The following is a 20,555-nucleotide window of genomic DNA, read 5'->3' on the forward strand; positions in this document are numbered from 1 at the left end:
TTATATATTCATGCCTACAAATATTATGCTACTACGGGGAGGCAGCCCATAGTAGATAAGTTAGCTAGGGAGAGGTTTTTCAACCCAAAGACGCCCATCAAAACATGCCAAGCCCAGAAGAATTGTCCATTAGTCAGAATCCCGTGCGAATGCTGTGTCGTTTACTAGGCTATAATTTCCTCGAGGGGCGCCACTCCTCAAGTGGGAATAGAGTTGACCGCAAGGTCTCCAGTCTTGCAGGTACCCCGAAAGGGTCGAGGCAGCCCTTTGCAGAGGCCGTTGTCCGTAGATCTGGATCTTACGCCCTGCCACAGTTGTCCTCCTATAGAGGATCCTCCCGCGATGGTGTTCTGCGTCACCATGCAATTTAACCCATTACTGGGAGAAGGTTTGCAACTAATGAGACTTGTGGACAAACCAGTGGGCCCTTTTGAGTGTACATTTGAGGGGCCTTCTTCCTCCTCCGCCTGTATTTGACCCCGGGCGAGGGTGCCCCAGATTCTATTATGGACCCCCAGGGACAAGGTCCCCCCTTGGTCCGTGCTTCCTATGGAGTTACCCTACATATCTGTAGGGCGTTCCCCTATCGTCACCTGGGGACACGCTGAATGGCCTGGGGGAGGCCAATATAGCCAATATAACTTTCTTGTGTTAACTAGTCAATGACTGAATGAAGACCGTCAACGCACTTTTATGAAATGAACTATGATTTTCACAATTTAATTTATTTTATCACATTTTTTTTAATTTATTTTTTCACAATTTTAGCTGGAGCTGTATCTACAATTTTCATTCAGAAGAACCACTTTTTGGGAGACTGCAATTTGGCATTGATGTTGTAATAGATAAGATTTGTTACAAGAGCCTGTGGGTCATAGCAGCAAAAAAAATAAAAACAACAAAATTAGCCTGAAGAAGAAAACACAACTTCAAATAACAAAAAAATAAAAATAAAATAAAAAACAAGGTTAACAATACCGTGTTACAATAACGATATAGCTCAACAAATTGGCCTGTTATGTTGCCCTCGATGTTGCCCTGATAGTGTATCGATGTTGTACTGATAGTGCAAAACGGGCAACGATGTTGGTTTATTCATGCGACAAAGTGATTTTTGGAAAGATTTTCTTAGCTGTTTTCAAATACCTAGAAAGTCGAGCTTTCGAGGGTCCTGGGGCTCTAACATTAAATTAACAGCCCAAAACATAGTCATGAATCTCATAACATCTGAGACTAAAATCAAAAGATCTTCCTGTAGCCCATACACGTACGAAGAAGAGCTATATAGTTATCTTATTAGCCTTGTTACTTGTATATAGGATTAGGCTTCTTGTAGAAAACAAGTATGTTAAAAGGATAAATATATTAAAATAGAATACAAATATTTTAAAAATATAAAAGATGTTGAAAATTTTCAAAATTTAAATAAGAAAATTAATAAATGTATTAAAAACAAAAGAATAAATTAGCTTCTGATGCTTGACTTTAGCTATGTGCAGGGCAATATGCCGGCAGAGGGGGCATGGAGCCATGGGACATATAAACTATATTAAAAATATAAAGAATTAAGATTCTTAAATGAATATTAAAAATATAAAGTTTAAGAATCTTAAGAAAGGTGAATTTCAGATTTACCTCCCCCCGTGCGAGCATCGGCTACGAGAAGAGCTGTCGATTTAAAAGCGCTAATTTTAGGGAAAACTACGAAGAATCTAATTTTCTTTTAGGGAAATTTGGGAAAAACATACTCGGGTGTAGTGGAAGCTGTTGATTTCAGCCTCAGATGCGATGAGAAAAAATGACATCTATTGAGGTCAGCAAATATAGTTACCTTATTCATTTTTCGGCAATAATTTAAGTCATAAGAATTTAAATAAGAAAAAAACATAAATACACTAAAATTGAAAGAATAGATATAAAAAGTGAACAATAGAGATATGTTAAAAATATAAGAGAATAAAATTTACCTCTTATTAACAGTCCTTGGTCTTTCTCTTTTCTTGTCAGAGGTATTTTCATCTTCTTTTTCAGTTACAAAACCGTCACCAACACGAATTGTGGAAGACACCTCTTGAATTCTGGCCCTATAGGAGATCTGAACTCGGTCTAAATGCTGCAATCCTTTCATTATATCCTCTTCCAGACTCTGAGCATCTTTCTGAAGGATTTCAAACTGCAAAACGGACGCTTGTGCCATTCTATTAAATAAAATATGTATTATAATATATAGTATATATGTAAATAATATAATATATATATATATATATATATATATATATATATATATATATATATATATATATATATATATATATATATATATATATATATATATATATATATATATATATAATGACGGTACCGGGAAACCGGCGGCTTCACCACCGGTCCCCGGCTCGGCTACGCGACATGCCTTTATATATTGATTCTCAATATCACTTGTCTTCTAGTCAAGGCTGTTGTTCCAATGAAGCATCCCGTGGATTTACATTATCCTCCACTTATCGCATTTTCATGTAACCTTAGGCATAGTTGTTTGTGTCTCACAATATTTGTTTCAAGAGAGCCACTAGATTACGAGAGATCCCATAATTTAAAGGATGTGGGACGCGTTCTTCAACAGTAAATTTAAAGATACATTTGGTCTTATGAAAGTGGTTTAAAATCACCTTCAGAGGTTTGTGATGGGTGTGCCTCTATATTTATTTTGTGATGATTTGTCCAGCTACTTTGAAGCTGAAAACATTACGGCTATTGGTTCGATCATCGCTTACGTTGAATGAAGCTAAAGCGAAACATGAGTTCAGTTTTTGGATTCCTTTGCGGAACTTTTTAGAGAGCAAATAACATCTTTAAAAAAGCAAACCAATTCATTTGGAAATGATGGAGGCGGCAATGCAATTCGAAACGGGGTAACATATCCAGCTTTCTACTACAATGAATTTATGAAAAATGGGCAATTTGCATACAGGAGTGGTCAACCTCTAAAGCTGCAACTATCCTAGCCCTCAGAGGTATGTTTTATTTTGCCTTCAAATGTTTGATTAAGATGAGTGTCTGAAGATTTCAACCTAAAAGTGGGGCTGCAAGGGCACCCAGGGATACATGAGTCCCTCCCCCAATAAAACTCAAATCAGAAGAAAAGAAAGACATACTTTTACCAGTCGGCAAGAGCCTCAGCCAGATTAGCAGGATTAACGGAGAGGGCCATGGTCGCACTTTCAGTCATCCATTCATACAGAATTAAAGTATTTGCACGACTCTGGTTCCAATAGGGGGTAGCCTGTCCAGATTTCTGCTAAAATTGATTTATGAATAATGGGCTATTTTTATAAAGTAGGACCCAATCTCTAAGGCTGCATTTACCATAGACCCCATAGTTATGTTTAATTTCGTTTTGATTAGGATGGCTGTTCCAAAATTTCGATCTAAAAGTGAGGCTGTAAAGGCACCTATGGATACATGACCCCCCCCCCCCAAAAAAAAAAAACTCAAATCAGAAGAAAAGAAAAACTTACTTATACCAGTCAGCAAGAGCCTCAGCCAGACTAGCCAGTGTGGGAAAGCATTCAATAGAAAGTAGAGTCACTAGAGACTTGGCAGTTTCTTGCATTTTTATCTTCTCCAACAGATGGAACTGCTCGTCATTATAGGTTAAAACTATATATGCAAAACATTAATGTGTTAAAACATTATATGCAAAACATATAATGCATTATATGCAAAACATATAATATGTTAAAACATTATATGCAAAAGACACAAATCTATGATACAACTCGAAGTGAAACAAAAGGAAAAACAGATGAGAGTTAAAAGTTATAGTCACAATTTCGTCGTCCATGCAGATTTTTTTTTTTTTAATAAAAAAAAAGTGAATAATATTTTAAAGGTAATAAATGCAGCAATTAAAAAACCAAGAGTAATATGAAAAAGAAAAGGTAGAGAGAGGTTTGAATTCAAGGTAACGTATACGGCATTGGACTTTACAGTCCCTACCGGCGGAGGACCAACCATCCAGTGCTTTCACACATCCTTCCTGTTTACCTTCCCCAGATTTCTCCAGGTACCCATTTAGAGCTGGGTCGACACTGGCTGAGCTTACAGAGTCACGCCACTGACCCCCGTCCCAAACCAAATAATTGGATATACTAGGATTCGAACCCTCGCCCACTTGGACAAAGAATTATAAATCCAGCGCACCAATCCACTCAGCTAGGTCGGATTTTTGAATTCAAGCCTTCACATTAAATTGCAAACGAAATTGTGACTCAAACTAAAGAGTAACACGATAATTATGGTATTGCGAGGTTTAGATATTTCAGATAATTACAACTGAATAATGAACGTGTTGTTTTAATGTCTGTATAGGGTAAGCAGGGAGGAGGAATTGAATTCACTACAGAATTTCTTAATTGAATTGAAAGAAGTCGGAGGCAATAATGCACAAAAATGCAGCGCAAGGGAGATCTGCGGCTAGAACACATTGAACAACTAGTACCACAGCGAATACATACCTACCGTATATACCGTAAATAAATTCCGTAAATAAATTACATACCGTAAATAAACTTTGCGGTTAGAAGAGAAGCAACAGTAAGAGTCCCAGCGAGTTCCACAAGAAAACAAATCCTATAAAATGGATGTAGATAATTTCGGAGACCACACTGCCTTTCCATGACGATAAATAAAAGTTCAAATAGAGACAAAATCCTTTTAATAGACAGTGTTTCACAAACAATGATAAAATTTCACAAAAACACAAAATATTTCGATCACATATGTAGTGACCGTCATCAATCGTAAAACTAAACTAAAATAATTAAAAACAATAGTTTACATACGAAATAAAATAGAACTACATATTGTTTTATACATTTTTTTTTTCAAAGCAAAAGCAGAAGCTAGCCTCTTTGACATTCTTGCATCCGGTTCATTAGCGTTCAGTGAAATAACAATAGGACAGAGGTTAAATATTGGGTGGATTGAACTTTACTCTATCAGATTTTAATAAATTATCGTAGATAGAATTCGGCCCAAATTCACTTGTGTCACGATTTAAAGCTATATTCTTGAATAAAATTCTCTTTATTTCAAGAGTTTCACGAAAATTTTGCTTTAAATCCCGGTCCCTAGAAATCAAAGACACATTATCGAACAAAATAAAATGGTCTGAAAAACTAAAGATATGTTCCGAAAGGGCAGAAGAAAATCTACAGATTTAGAATCTTGCTTTAAAGCCGATGAAATTGAGTCTTTATGCTGTAATAATCTCATTTCCAAATTCTGATTAGTACGTCCCACATATGAGCTTCCGTAAATACATTGGATCTGATAGACCCCACTTTGTTGCCCCAATGAAGTTAGATCCTTCCCAGAATTTAGAAAACTACCCGAAGTATTATTACTCTGTAAAGCTACCTTTAGACCATTGCTTTGTAAAATTCTTTTAAGTTTTTCACTTAGCCCTGGTACATATGGTAAGGAACAAAAAACATCCTTCGCCTAAATTGTCTCCAAGACTTCCTTAGAAATCTTTAGAAACCTTTTTCTTCTTTTTAAAAAGTCTGGTTAATTAACCACTCAGGATACATGTTACGTATTAGTATTTTTCTTAGAAAAGACAATTCCTCAAAAAATCTTGGAGAGCAAATACTAAAGATCCGGTCAGTTAAAGAAATGATCAAACCGAATTTTTACTTGGCGAGCGTGACCGGAGCTATATGATAAATATCTCTTGTTATTTGTCGGTTTTCTGTAAAATCTAAAATCCAGACTATTTTCATTTTTAAAAGAAGAACATCAAGAAAAGGAAGTTTCCTGTTTTCTTCTAATTCAACAGTAAACTTTAAATCCCCCCCCCCAACAAATAAAATGTTCCAAAAATCCTTTTAATTCCTCCTGCCCATAATCCCATACTGTAATTATGTCATCCATATTCCGGCCCCCAAAAAATATGAAACAAACGCAATTGTTTCAATATTTTCCACAAAAACATTAGCTAATAATGGGGATAAAGGGCCCTCCATGGGTAAACCATTTACGTGTTCGAAAATCCCCTTCTGAATTGAAAAAATAAGATAACTTAGTCCACAACCTTACTAAATAAATAATTACAGAAACTTCTAAATCTGTTTTGCCACTAATCAAGTCCAAATTTCTTAACAGCTTTCTTTCTATAAGAGTTTCGGCTGCTTCTACATCAGTATTTATAAACATTGATACAATGTCGAAACTTGAAGGCAATGTCGAACTTGAAGAAATTTCTACTTTTTTCAGTTTTTGAACCAAATTTGAAGAATTTTTTGAACACAATTGATTGAACACAATTGACACAATTTTTTGAACACAATTGGTCGTAATGGTAGGTTAGGCTTATGGATTTTGGGAAGCCCATATAATTTAGGGCACAAGGAACTTTGTGGCAGGCATTTGTAATAAAGTTGAGGTGAATTTTTCCTTCATCCTTCAAACCCCTTAATTCGTTCTTAAACTTATTTGTAAAAGAGTCTGTTGGATTATACGATAGCTTCTTGTATGTATTTTCATTATTTAGTAAACTTTTAATTTTGATTCGTAGTCCTCAGTATTCATCAAAACTAAAGTGTGATGTTCACAACTAAAGTGTGATAAAGTGTGATTCATCACAACTACTCTTATCTGCTTCTGATATTGCAATTGAACCATCCCTTTTTTTAAGTTTTTTAGAATTCTTATGTCTTTGATGGTCGTACTAGGAAATTCTGGTTTCAATACAAAATTAGAAAGGGTTTTCACGGTAGAAGCTCTTACTAAGCTAACATCTTTTATTAGACTTGTGTTTTTATGGAAAGATGTTTCTATTGAAGAGATAATATCTTCAACGGGGACTTTATCTGGTTTAAAACAAAATTTAGGTTACTTTTCAAGCACTGATTTTTCTTGTAACGTTGAAGTTCGTGATACAAAATTAACCACACCTGGTTCAAGAATTGACGAAGGTATTACCGCATTATTTTTTGACAATTTCGAAAACTTTTTTAACAATCTTTCTCTGGAAAGGCGATTTTTCCCTGTTTGTTTTTTTCCTGTTTCCCTGTTTCCTGTTCCTGTTTCCTGTTTCCTGTTCCCTGTGTTCTGGAAAGGCGATTTTTCCCTGCTTCCCTGATTAAAGTGATTTTTCCCTGTTTATTGGATAAAACAAAAGTCACTTACCCTAACCATTTTTGATATAAGATTTTCCAAGGAAAGTTTCTCTCACTATTAAAGCTCTTTTTCGACTTTTATCCTTAATAACGTGATTTAAAGCCTTGAAATGTAAGCTTCGTTCAAACTTTTCTTCCTTGAAAGTGCCCAAATGTAAATTGAATTTTAGCGAAGGTGGCACAATTGTCCTCTGTCCTAGTATTATTTCATTGAACGCTAATGAACCGGATCCAAGAAAGTCAAAGAGGCCAGCTTCTGCTTTTGCTTTGAAAAGAATTCAAAGTATTAAATGATATGTAGTTTTATTTTTATTTCGTATATAAACTATTGTTTTTAGTTATTTTAGTTTAGTTTTACGACTGATGACGGTCACTTCATATGTGACCGAAATATTTAGTATTTTTTGTGAAATTTTATCACTATTTGCGAAACACTGTCTATTAAAAGAATTTTATACCTATTTGAACTTTTGTTTATCGTCATTGAAAGGCAGTGTGGTCTCCGAAATTACTTAAATCCATTCTACAGGATTTGTTTTCTTCTAATGTCTTCTAATTTGTTTTTCTTCGAATATGATCTAACTTCATTGGGACAACAAAGAGGGGTATATCAGATCCCATGTATTTGCGGAAGCTCATATGTGGGACGTACTAACCAGAATTTGGAAATGAGGTTATTAAAGCATAAAGACTCAATTTCATCGGCTTTAAAGCAAGATTCTAAATCTGCAGATTTTCTTCAGCCCTTTCGAAACATATCTTTAGTTTTCCAGACCATTTTATTTAGTTCGATAATGTCTCTATGATTTCTAGGGACCGGGTTTAGAGTAAAGTTCAATCCACCCAATATTTAACTTCTGTCCAAGTATGATTTCACTGAACGCTAATGAACCGAATGCAAGGAGGTCAAAGAGGATAGCTTCTGCTTTTGCTTTGAAAAATATAATGTATTAAAAATATGTAGTTTTATTTTATTTCGTATATAAACTATTGTTTTTAATTGTTTCAGTTTAGTTTTACTACTAATGACGGTTACTGAAAATGTGACCGAAATATTTAGTAGTGAAATTTTATCACTGTTTGTGAAAAACTGACTATTAAAAGGATTTTATCCCTATTTGAACTTTTATCATAGGCAGCGCAATAGCGCTGCCTAAGTAAAGAACGATATTGGCACAATGTATACCATTTCCCCAAACACATCCAATCAAAACTTTGAGACAGCCATTTTGTTCAGCGTAGTTGATTTCCAGTTAGAAGTTATATATTTGAGAAGGACACTCTCCCAGATCCCTCAGGGCAAGGGTTGTAAGTTCTGCCCAGGAGGCATATAAGAACGATATGGGCACAATGTATTATTTATTATTTTTTTCTTTAGACCAGGGCACTGCGTATCGAAAAATTTGTTGCAGAAACTTCGAAAAGAGCTCATTGAAATGGATTTTGGAGTATCTTGTGCCCTTTTTAATAGTCGAAAGTTATTTGAATAAGACTAACACCCCTTCCATGCCCGCCAAATCCTCAAACACGTTCAATAAAAATTTTGAGATAGCCATTTTGCTCAGCGTAGTTTATTTCCGGATAGAAATTATGTTTTTGAGGAGGACACTCCCCCAAAGTCCTAAGAGCAAAGGTTGTAAGTTATGCCCTGGGGACATATAAGGTTTTGATAGAAAGCGTTGTCATAAAAACTTCACAAAAGACTCGTTCGATTGGAAATTCAAAGGGCTAGTGCCCTTTTTAATAGTCGAAAGTGATTGGAGGGCAACTAACCCCCTCCCTCTTACACCCACCTTCTCCCAAAACACATCTAATCGAAATTTTGAGATAGCCATTTTGTTCAACGTAGTTGAGTTCTGGAAATTAGGTCTTTAAGGATGACCACCCCCCCCCCCCCACACACACACACAAATCCTTCAGGGCAAGGGTTGTAAGTTATGCCCTGGGGGCATGTAAGGTTTTAATAGAAAACGTTGTCGTGGTAACTTCAAAAAGGGCTTATTCAATTGGAAAACGAAATGGCTAGTGCCCTTTTTAATAGTCGAAAATGATTGGAAGGCAACTAACACCCCTTCCACGCCCACCATTTCCCCAAACACATCCAATCAACATTTTAAGATAGCGTATTGTTCAACGTAGTTGAATATTCTGGAAATTATACTTTTGAGCAGGACACTCCCCCAACAGTCTTCAGGGCAAGGATTGTAAGTTATGCCCTGGGGGCATATAAGGTTTTCATTGAAAGTTTTGTCGTAGAACATTGAAAAAAGGCTCATTCGATTGTAAATTAAAAGGGCTAATGCCATTTCTAATAGTTGAAAGTGATTTGAGGGCAACTAACCCCCCTCTCACGTCCACCATTTATCCAAACAAATCCAATCAAAATTTTGAGATAGCCATTTTGTTCAACGTAGTTGTAAGTTCTGGAAATTATGTCTTTGAGGATGACAACCCCTCCCCCTAAGAGCCCTCAGGGCAAGGGTTACAAGTTATGCCATGGGGGCATTTAATGTTTTTATTGAAAGCTTTGTAGTAGAAACTTGAAAAGGGTGCATTCGATTGGAAATTCAAAGGGTTCGTGCCCTTTTTAATAGTCGAAAGTGATTGCAGGACAACTAACCCCCCCCCCTCTCACGACCACCTTTTCCCCAAACACATCCAATCAACATTTTTAGATATCCATTTTGTTCAACGTATTTGAAAGTTTTGGAAATTAGGTCTTTAAGAATGACAACCCCCCACGGCACTCAGGGCAGCGGTTGTAAGTTCTGCCCTGGGAGCATATAAGGTTTTTATAAAAAGCGTTGTGATAGAAACTTCAAAAATGGCTTATTTCGATTGGAAATTGAAATGGCTAGTGCCCTTTTTAATAGTCGAAAGTAATTGGAGGGCAACTAATCCCCCTCTCACGCCCACTACTTCCCCAAACACGTACAATCAAAACTTTGAGATAGCCATTTTTTCTACGTAGTTGGAAGTTCTTGAAATTATGTCAGTGGATGACAACCCCCCACAGCCCTCAGGGCAAGGGTTGTACGTTATGCCCTGGGGGCATATGAATTTTTTAATAGAAAGAGTTATCGTAGAAACTTGAAAAAGGGTTCATTCGATTTGAAATTGAAACGGGTAAAGTCCTTTTTAACAGTCGAAATAAATTGAAGAGCAACTAATCCCCCTCTCACGACCACCATTTCCCCAAACACATCCAATCAAAATTTTTAGATATTCCTTTTGTTCAAAGTAGTTGAAAGTTATGGAAATTAGGTCTTTGAGGATGACACCACCCCCTCACAACCCTCAGGGCAAAGGTTTTAAGTTACGCCCTGGGGGCATTTAAGGCTTTTATAGAAAGCTTTGTCGTAGAAACTTCAAAAGGTCTCATATGATTGGAAATTGAAAAGGCTAGTGCCCTTTTTAATAGTCGAAAGTGATTGAAGGGCAACTAACCTCCCTTTCACACCCACTATTTCCCCAAACACATCCAATCAAAATCTTGAGATATCCATTTTGTTTAATGTAGTTGAAAGTTCTGGAAATTAGGTCTTTCAGGATGAAAACCCCCTCACAGCCCTCAGGGCAAGGGTTGTAATTTATGCCCTGGGACATATAAGGTGTTTATAGAAAGCGTTGTCGTAGAAACTCAAAATGGAATCATTCGATTGGAAATTAAAAAGGCCTAGTGCCCTTTTTAATTGTCGAACGTGATTGGAAGGCTTGACATTTTTAAAGTAAAGATCAATCTGGGTATAATGTATTATCATTTTTTTTTTTTTTACTTTTTTTAGACCAGGGCACTTCATATTGAAGTAGTTGTCGTAGGAACTTCGAAGAGGGTTCATTCGATTGGAAATAGAAAGGACTAATGCCCTTTTTAATAGTCGAAAGTGATTGGTGGGCAACTAGCCCCTCCAACTAGTCATACAAATGAATGTGAATCTTCAGTTTAATATACATGTACTGACTGATATTTAGTAGTCAAAATGTTAATATTATTTGATTTTTTAAAGTTATGAAAGTAAAAACATTTGTATTTTTTCAGTAAAGTACAAATTATGTTCTGGCCCTTGGAAGGCATGGGTTTCGAGCCCAACTTATGTTAATTTCTGCTCGTTTTGAGTTTGAATCAGTTATTTACTGTAATTTCTGATCGTTTTGGGTTTCGTTTATTTATCAATGCTGATTTGCGATAGTTTCACGGTTCGTGGATAATTTGACTTTATTTTTTGCTCATTTTTGGTTTAATGGGTACGTTAGTTATATTGGAAAAAGTTATATTGTGGAATAAGTTTTATAATTAATTTATAAAAAGGATGATTTTTTATACAGAAAGGAGAAATTAAACACACGTCAGACTTTCTTAACTCAATTATTATTGCTTACTTGACGCCTCCTGGCTCAAAATAAAAAATAACGAAAAACGTTATTTTTAAACGTTATAAATAAAAAAAAGTCTAAACGTATTAAACCCCTTTATGTATTTTCCCCAGGGTTGTTGCACCGAGCGTAATTTGACCCCAGAATTAAAAATAAGTTCACACTATCTTCAGATGGAAGAGAACCGACAACGAGAATCAATATATACAAGCCTTTCCTGTGCCGATTTCTGGGGCCCAGCCTCGAAATCGGCTATATGGTTTCCTTTTTTCTTAAACTAGCATATTAACATTTCTTGCCACAAAAACGATCTAAATAGGTCACAACTTTAAGGAAGAATTTGTATTTTCGTTCTTTAATTCTTCAATTACTAATTAAGATTTTGTTATAAGCTTGGTTTTGGAACATTGACCTATACTTATTGGTGTTGATTTTGCTCTGTTTTGGACTTGATTTTTGGATTATCGGATTGGATATACTGTTTTGTCCTAGGGGACTGGATGGATGAGTAAGGTCTAGACCTTATTCAAGTGCTCATTTATTTCATTTACTAAAGTAGGAAGACTTTTTTTTTTTTTTTTTTTTTTTTTTTTTTTTTTTTAAGCCAAGTAAATACCGTAATACATATATATATATATATATATATATATATATATATATATATATATATATATATATATATACATATATATAATTTTTGATTAGTAATTGAAGAAATAATCTCATTAATTGAAGAATTAAAAAAAGAAAATGAAAAGAAAGAAGAAGAGGAAAAAAGTTGCAAAAAGCAGAAGAAAATTATCCTGGAGAAAAAGAGGACAAACTTATTGTTTACAATTGAAAAAAACAATTAGTCAACGATTTACTCTTCCACCTCCTACAAAAAAAAAAAAAAAAAAAAAAAAAAAAAAAAAAAAAAAAAAAAAACCTCTTGAAGCTCGGTCACGAAGTAGATGCTGCCATGATTCTTTCAAACGGGTAGAATACGTATTGGATTTTCCTGGTGCACTGACGAGGGATCCAATCCCCTTCCCAACATCCACCCATTCTCGGCGAAGGGCTCCATCTTTTCGAAGACGATTAGACAGCTGTTGTATACTTGGTAGAAGGGATGACTGCCGTGAAGACAACTGAAACCAACATTCATTTGAGTTAAATTTAGCTATAATACTAAATTTAAAATAAGACCATTCCGCACCCACACCCCAAAAAACAACAATAAAACCCCTTGAATTATCTTAGATCTTTCTGAGACCGCAGTTTTCTTAGATAAAATTATAAAGTTTTAGAGCAGTATGCCTACCACATTTTTGTCAATGTTGCCACGTTGAACCGTAACAATACATAAGCAAAACCAATTGGTTAAATTTGACAATGCTTTTAGTCCGTGAAAATTCGAAAACAACCGGATGATTCTCAAGACAACTACACATTCAAAGGAAAGCTGCACCTTCCTAAGCTGTTTGGCTCTATATGAAAGAAGGAATGAATTTATTGTAAACCCGTCAAGTTTAGACAAGAAACACAGACGGGGCAAAAATAAAAGAAAATAAGAAAAGAAAAACGAAAAGACGCTTCAACAGAAACAATAATGAAAAAGAAAGAAAAACAAAACAAGACACTTACACTTAACCTAACAAGGAGAAAAGAAAATTCACATTACTGATGAAAACTACTGGGTTAGTATGGGCCACCACTGATGAGTTTGAAGATTATATTGAATTAAACAATCTGTTCTTCTGCCGCTTTCAGTGAACCGTGATATTGTAAATCCTCATTATTATTTTTATTCCTGGTCCAAGGTCTGAGTAAATATTTTCCAAACCGGAAAAAAGTTCTGCGGATTTTATTTTATCTGTTTGAGTAAATATTTCCCAAAAAGGTGTAGAGTATAGAATGTGAGGGGTTGCAATCGCATTGTCCAATCCGGCAAGGATAGATCTACTGAAACGAAGTTTGGCCCCGATAAATGTCGCATAAGCAGTGCAAATGCGGCGTTGTTATGCTGCTTATTTGTTTCCTGATTTTTAAACACTTTTTTTTTCAATATGGCACCCACTACTACCGAAAAATACATCAATGTAAATAGTGCCAGATTGCACCAAAAATAAATAACTCCATTAGGAAAGCTGTTTATTAAAAGTTGAATTCACGTTTTTTTCTAGCTATTCGAGACTTGTATGGTTTAGGGACGTCAATTCACGAAAAATATCGAGAGTGGTGAAGCAAATTTTTCAAAATTTGCCCCCCATTCGACATCCCTGATATGATTGTGTAGGTTTTCACTTAACCAATTCAAACGTTTAAATTGCATTGTCACTGTCCTTGCTCCTGTAATATGCTTTAGCACCTAATATATGCTGATATTATAAAATATACTGCAATTTAAACAATTTCCTATAATATATTGATATACTATAAAAAGGTATTTTATAATGAGTATATTGGCTTTCGCAAGCAACATGAAGCTATGAAACCAGTTCTGGCGGTTTGGTAGAAGTTCTAAATTTGAATTGACCATCTAATATGATACGAATATTTAATTGAATAACTTGACGCTATATCTAACAGATGAAAATGAGCTCACAAGCTGCTCACAAGCTGTTGCTCACAAGCTCACAAGCTGTTGACTTATTTAACTTATGAAATAATTACTAATGATACAGCATCAGTGATGATTCAACTGAGTTTAAAAAGTGGATAGACCAGTTGAATAGTTGAAATTTGACGGTATGCCTCATAAATATTAAAAAAAAACTTTAAAAATTGACTAAACGGTGAAAAATAATTATTTGTCTCTAAAATATTTTAAATGCATAAACGAAAAAAGTCGGTGAGTTGAGGAAAACGAGTTAAAAGAGCAGGCTTTGTAAGCCTTTTTGTGCCCCTCGTTTTGATTCTCTACTTTTTCTGCGTTTTGAAGTCTAGTCATGCGTACTGAAACTCCTCTTACTTATGCTCAGGGCTTTCAACCTTCAGAGGTCTCTAGTTTCAGTCAGCAGATGGTTTATGAAAAATAATAAGGGGGCTGCGAGGGGGTGTATACAAGAGAGGGGAATTTTGATATTATATTATTGTAATATCATCGGAAGTGGTCAAAAAGCAGACGATTTATGAAAAAAATTAGGGGGCTGGGATGGGGAGTATACAACAGTGAGGAATGTTGATGTTATATTAATGTAATGACGTAGGAAGTTTATATACTGACAAAATTGGAAGCAATTGAACATCCGGAAGTGGTCGATGCACCAAAGCAGTGATAATGAGCATTCCATGAAAAAAAAATGAAAGAACCATGACAGCATATACTTCAAGAGAATTTCTAAGGGGTGGAAAACCACATCGTTTATTAATCGTTTTTAAATTTTTAACAAGAAATTTATTTTTTCTTTTCTTATTTATTTTACTTTCTTTGGTTTTATTGTTTTATCTTCCTTAAAGAGCATTATTTTACTTTGGATTAGTGGAGGGTGAAATCGTAATCGTTTTTTCTATTTTTCTTGTTTTTTATAATGTTTCTTCAATTTTAACTTCTTAAATTTCAATTCTAACTTACTAAATTTCAATTTTAACTTTCAATTTTAAATTTTAACAAACATATATCTTTTTTCTTCTTGTTTTCTTTCAAGAAAAGCCTTTCTTCGTTCCTTCAGTTAGTTCTTTTCTTTTGTTCTCCTTCGTTCTTTTGTTTCTTTCTTCGTAATTTTTTTCGTCAAAAGATGAAATCAATAAATAACTATATCAAAAGTTGATATTTTTTTAATTATTCCTCCAGTCGTTTAAACGTCATTTTCGAGCAAATAAAACACAGCTAGTGACACAGCTAGGTCACTATCAGTGCTAAGAAAAAAAAAATAACGCACAAGAAAAGACACTGCAATTCTGACCATAGAAAATTAAAAGAAGCTTTGGATGGATTCGAGCAGATTTCACTGTCATCTAGCGTGAAATGGGATAGTAAAGTAGTTCTAATCAATTTTTCACCCATCTTTCTTTATTTTTAATTTTGTACCCACTATTACCAACAAAATGCATAGCTGCATATCAAAAATTGAATTCCCTATTTTTCCTCACTTCTCGAAATGTATATGGTTGTACAAGTTTCCATTTAACCAATTTATTTATTAACCAATCAGGTTAATAATTGGTTAAATTTATCAACCAATCAGGTTAATGATTGTATTAATTTATTAACCAATCAGGTTAAAGATTAGATACATTTATTAACCAATCAGGTTAATGATTGGTTATATTTATTAACCAATCAGGTTAATGATTGGTTAAATTTATTAACCAATCAGGTTAATGATTGGATAAATTTATTAACAAATGAGGTTACATTTTCTGTTCTTAGTACTTCGTTTATCTGCGATTCAAACATTCATAGAAAATTATACAAAAAGCATTACATTTCAAAGATATGTCAATGGTGGAGGGGAATTTCTGATTTTCAATTAAATAAAAAAAAGTTTTTTTAACTGAAAGTAAAGAGCAATATTAAAACGAACAGAGCTCCACTTCCACGGAAAAATCCCCCTCCTCACGGAAACATCCTCAGAAAAAGTCAATCCAGGTAAAAATTTGCCCCAAACAATTACTCTTAACACCTCTACGCGTAAAATTGAGTCAGTAAAGAGAAAGCAACACATATAAAGAAATTTCGTACGGGATTCTGGCAAATTCCCCCAGTATACAATTTCACCTGAAAAGTTCACCCCCAGGAAAATTCCCTCTCCATCGGAAATTCTCCCTGTGAAAAGAACCCCAGAAAAGAATTCGTCCTCCCCTCCTCATCCAAAAATGTATGCATACTCCCCAATAACAAATACTATACGTAAACAATGAGCAAATTTTATAACTTTTTTAAAACAAATTTAAAAAATTTTTATAACTCACAAGGGGGCTGTGGGGGATCATTTTCTCTCCAGGGACACAGTTATTAGGCCTTTCAGCTATGCTGAATAAAAAAGAAATCTTACAATTTTGATCGGACGATTTGGGGAAAAAAGTGGCGTGGGAGGGGGCCTAGTTGCCCTCCAATTTTTTGGTCACTTAAAAAGGGCACTAGAACTTTTATTCTCCGTTAGAATGAGCCCTCTCCCGATGAAAAAAAATACGTTCACCCCAGGAAAAAAAATAAAAATAAACACGCATCCGTGATCTTTCTTCTGGCAAAAAGTTCAAAATCCCACATGTTTAAAGATAGGAGCTTGAAACCTCTACAGTAGGGTTCTCTCATGTCTTGAATCTGACGGTGTAATTTTCATTATGATTCTATGAATTTTAGGGAGTGTTTCCCCCTTTTTCCGAATATCAGGCAAATTTTCTCAGGCTCCTAACCTTTGATGGATAAGACTAAACTGAACAAAACTTATATATCTAAAATCAAAATAAAAATCTAAATCTTTTTATATATCTATTGGTGTCAAAATTCCGTTTTTTAGAGTTTCGGTTACTATCGAGCCGGATCGCTCCTTACTTACTGTTCGTTACCAGGAACTGTTTCATAGTATGAAAACAATATTAATGCCTAAGCATCCCTTGAACAGAAACAGAAAGATTCACTCACCTCCATCTGTGAAGTCATAGCATCAGCAACCATACGATTCAGTTTTTCAGTTAGAACTTGCCCCTTTCCAAGACTCTTCAAAATCAAATGGAGGGATTCATTCCATGAGTCCAGCATTTTGCATTGGGATTTCAAACTTGTCGTCAACTCCTGGCAGTGCTCCCCTTGCTTTGACAGTGCTCTTAGTTGGAGATTTATCACAGTTCTTGAAAAAAAAATCTAGAGTTAACTACAGCAGCAATGAGACCAAAACTGAGTATCGAATTTTTCTTGCTGGGGAGGGAGGGAGTTCTTAGCACCAATTTCAACAGAATATATAAACCACTGAATAAAAAATTGCTGCTAGCATGGTAATTGAACCCAAGATTCCCAGGTGACTAGCTAGAACTTCCAGAAATGGACCAACAGACACACCAGCAAATTCTTTCCCAGCATTTAAATTTTTGTACACTTTACCGTTCTACACAAATCAATTAAGCCCAAATAAGAAATGTACTTACACACTATATTCAAACACACAAAGACTAAAGAAAATATTTCTTTAAAAAATTGCTGCTAAGGTAGGAGTTGAACCTAAGATTCCCAGGTGACTAGTTTGAGCTTCGAATCCTGGATCAACAGTTCGTTTCATGGCATTTTTTACCGTTCCGTAGAACTAGCAAGAGCGTTTAACCCTAGGCCATAGACACACCTCTCAATCCTTTCGTAGCATTTTTTTAAGCTTGCGCTAATTTGAGCTGACCAGATATTCCAATGAATTTTATTGATTGGCTAAGAAAATATACAAAAAATTCTGATTGGCTTAAATTGGCACTAGCTAAATTTCAGTATTAGCAAAATCTAATTGTGAATAGGCTTTGTAAGTGGCACTTACATACTCACATGGAAAAATAATGAAATGATGGGAAAATAATGAAATAATGATGATGGGAAAAATGAAATAATGATTAATAATAAAAAAATAATGATGGGAAAAATAATGAAAATAAGCAACAAACGATAACGGAAATAAGTAATTTATATATTTTATTTATTTATTGAAAAACCCGTCAAATCAACACACAACAAGAAGAAGCACTTAAAAAAAAAGAAAAAAAGAATAAAAAAGACACAAACTACAGCAAACTGAACCAACAAAGAAAACGAATCACTGAATTACTAAATGAGCAGATGGGACCATTCGTGTCCCATTTGTAACGAAAAGAAAGAACAGTAAGCAAGAAAAATAGTAATAAGTAATGAAGAAAAGTAATAAGAATAATAGCAGACTGTTATGTATATATATGAGGGCTAAACTAGGCCCTTCCCCTTTAAATTTCTCCTTTTCCATGGTACAAAGTCAGTTCTACTCTTTACTTGCATAAAAGAAAATGGAGTTTTCGTAGGAAAAACATGTCACTCCTAAAGTAGAAACCTTAAAATTAACCCCACAATGTCCATAGATGTGGGGTTATTGTTACGCATAAAAAGCATCTCTGCATAAAGCTGCGTGCGAAAAATGACACCGGACGACCTATTGAAGTATAGACAAGAAATAAAAAACCATCTTCTTCGTTGCGTGCAGCAGCGTTGTCAACGCGGTACAATTGTACCATTTTCTGTACTATTTAGAGGTCCTTCTACAGTGCGGTTTGTTGGTACAATACACTCCTTTCTTACTTTCTTACTTTCTTTACTTTCTTACTTTCTTACTGCTTTCCTTACTTACTTTCTTACTCCTTTCCTTTCTTACTTTCTTACTATATTTTGGCTTCCCATACTCCTTTCTTACTAAGATATCTGTTCAAATCTTACTTCCTGTTACGGTAAATTTTAACCTGCTGTTCAGATTGTACAATTTATCCTCTTGCGGTACAATTTTAGTTGGAAAACTGGTACAGTTTATTTCAAAGCAATGGCAACGCTGGCGTGCAGTCAAAAACTATTTTCTTTGAAGTCAAGAGAGGACTGTGGAGAGAACTTAAACAGTTAATGAAATCCTGCAGAGATTATACAGAATTATTGAGATTATACAGAATCCTGCAGAATTATTATTTAGAATTATTAGAATTATTACATTAATTATATACTCCTTTCTTACTAGGATATCTGTACAAATCTTTCTTCCTGTTACGGTAAATTTTTAACCGGCTGTTCTGATTGTACAATTTATCCTCTTGCGGTACAATTTTAGTTGGAAAACTGGTACAGTTTATTTCAAAGCAATGGCAACGCTGGCGTGCAGTCAAAAACTATTTGTCTTGAAGTCAACAGAGGACTGTGGAGAGAACTTAAACAGTTAATGAAATCCTGCAGAGATTATACAGAATTTTCACCTTGGATGCGCTAGAGGGATTTACTTATCAACTAGTGCGAAACATCGAGAATCCGATTTCCGATTGCAAGTACGACCACTTCATACTACGGAATAAAATTGGTATTATGGCAACGTGGTAAATGGCCCAAAATCCATTTTTGACAATGGTAAAAACGAGAATTAGATAAAGAAGCCTTTGAATATGTAAATATATTTACCGAATGTGAAGGGGGTAAAAGGTAAGACACAATAAAGCTTTTCGTTATAATAACCGTCTTCATGAGATTCAATGTTGGAAATTCTGGAAAAAGAAAATTTAACGATGTCAATCTTCGTTTGGAGCGAAGAAATTACCTTTCAGGTACTTTAATACCCATGAATACCAGGAAATGTCACCTACATTATTCTACCTACATCTATCAACATCTACACACTCTATCTACATCACCTTATCTACATTTTAATCAGACCTCATCTACACTATTCTACTGATTTCGCCTTTGAGAACAGCCTAGCAGTTCAAAAGAATAATTTTCAAAAATCGTTTGCTAAGGAGGATTAGAGGAGGATGAAGAGGAGTATCAGCACGAAATGTAATCACACTTCAGTCGCACCTCATTTACATTAACACGTCACCTACATTATTCTACCTCCATCTATGAATATCTACACACTCTATCTAAATCACATTACCTACATTTTAATTAGACCTCATCTACACTACTCTACTGATTTTGCCTTTGAGAACAGCCTAGCAGTTCAAAAGAATAATTTTCAAAATCGTTTGCTAAGGAGGATTAGAGGAGGATGAAGAGGAGTATCAGCATAAAATGTAATCACACTTCAGTCACACCTCATTTAAATTAACATGTCACCTACATTATTCTACCTACATCTATGAATATCTACACACTCTATCTAAATCACATTATCTACATTTTAATCAGACCTCATCTACACTACTCGACTGATTTTGCCTTTGAGAACAGCCTAGCAGTTCAAAAGAATAATTTTCAAAATCGTTTGCTAGGGAAGATTAGAGGAGGATCAAGAAAAGTATCAGCACGGAATCTAATTACACTTTAGTCGCACCTCATTTACATTAAAACGTCACCTACATTATTCTACCTAC

The 20,555-nt window shown here is 34.8% G+C and overlaps 1 protein-coding gene across 2 annotated transcripts in view; it reads right to left on the reverse strand.

The window, feature by feature from the left end:
• IKKepsilon (I-kappaB kinase epsilon) overlaps nt 1–20,555 on the reverse strand; it is an 89,232-nt gene that overhangs the window by 11,513 nt on the left and 57,164 nt on the right. The window contains exons 10-13 of one of the 2 annotated variants that reach the window (XM_089106363.1): nt 17,128–17,332; nt 12,487–12,688; nt 3,519–3,660; nt 1,968–2,198 (exon numbers count right to left, since the gene is read on the reverse strand). In XM_089106363.1, the coding sequence (XP_088962489.1) occupies nt 1,968–2,198; nt 3,519–3,660; nt 12,487–12,688; nt 17,128–17,332 (780 nt within the window). Of the gene's footprint in view, nt 1–1,967; nt 2,199–3,518; nt 3,661–12,486; nt 12,689–17,127; nt 17,333–20,555 lie in introns of those variants that run through there. The other variant, XM_089106364.1, reaches the window with a different exon arrangement.

Source organism: Artemia sp. Qi Xiang Cuo, chromosome 20, assembly GCF_049724085.1.
Source record: "Artemia sp. Qi Xiang Cuo chromosome 20, ASM4972408v1, whole genome shotgun sequence".
Taxonomy (NCBI): domain Eukaryota; kingdom Metazoa; phylum Arthropoda; class Branchiopoda; order Anostraca; family Artemiidae; genus Artemia; species Artemia sp. Qi Xiang Cuo.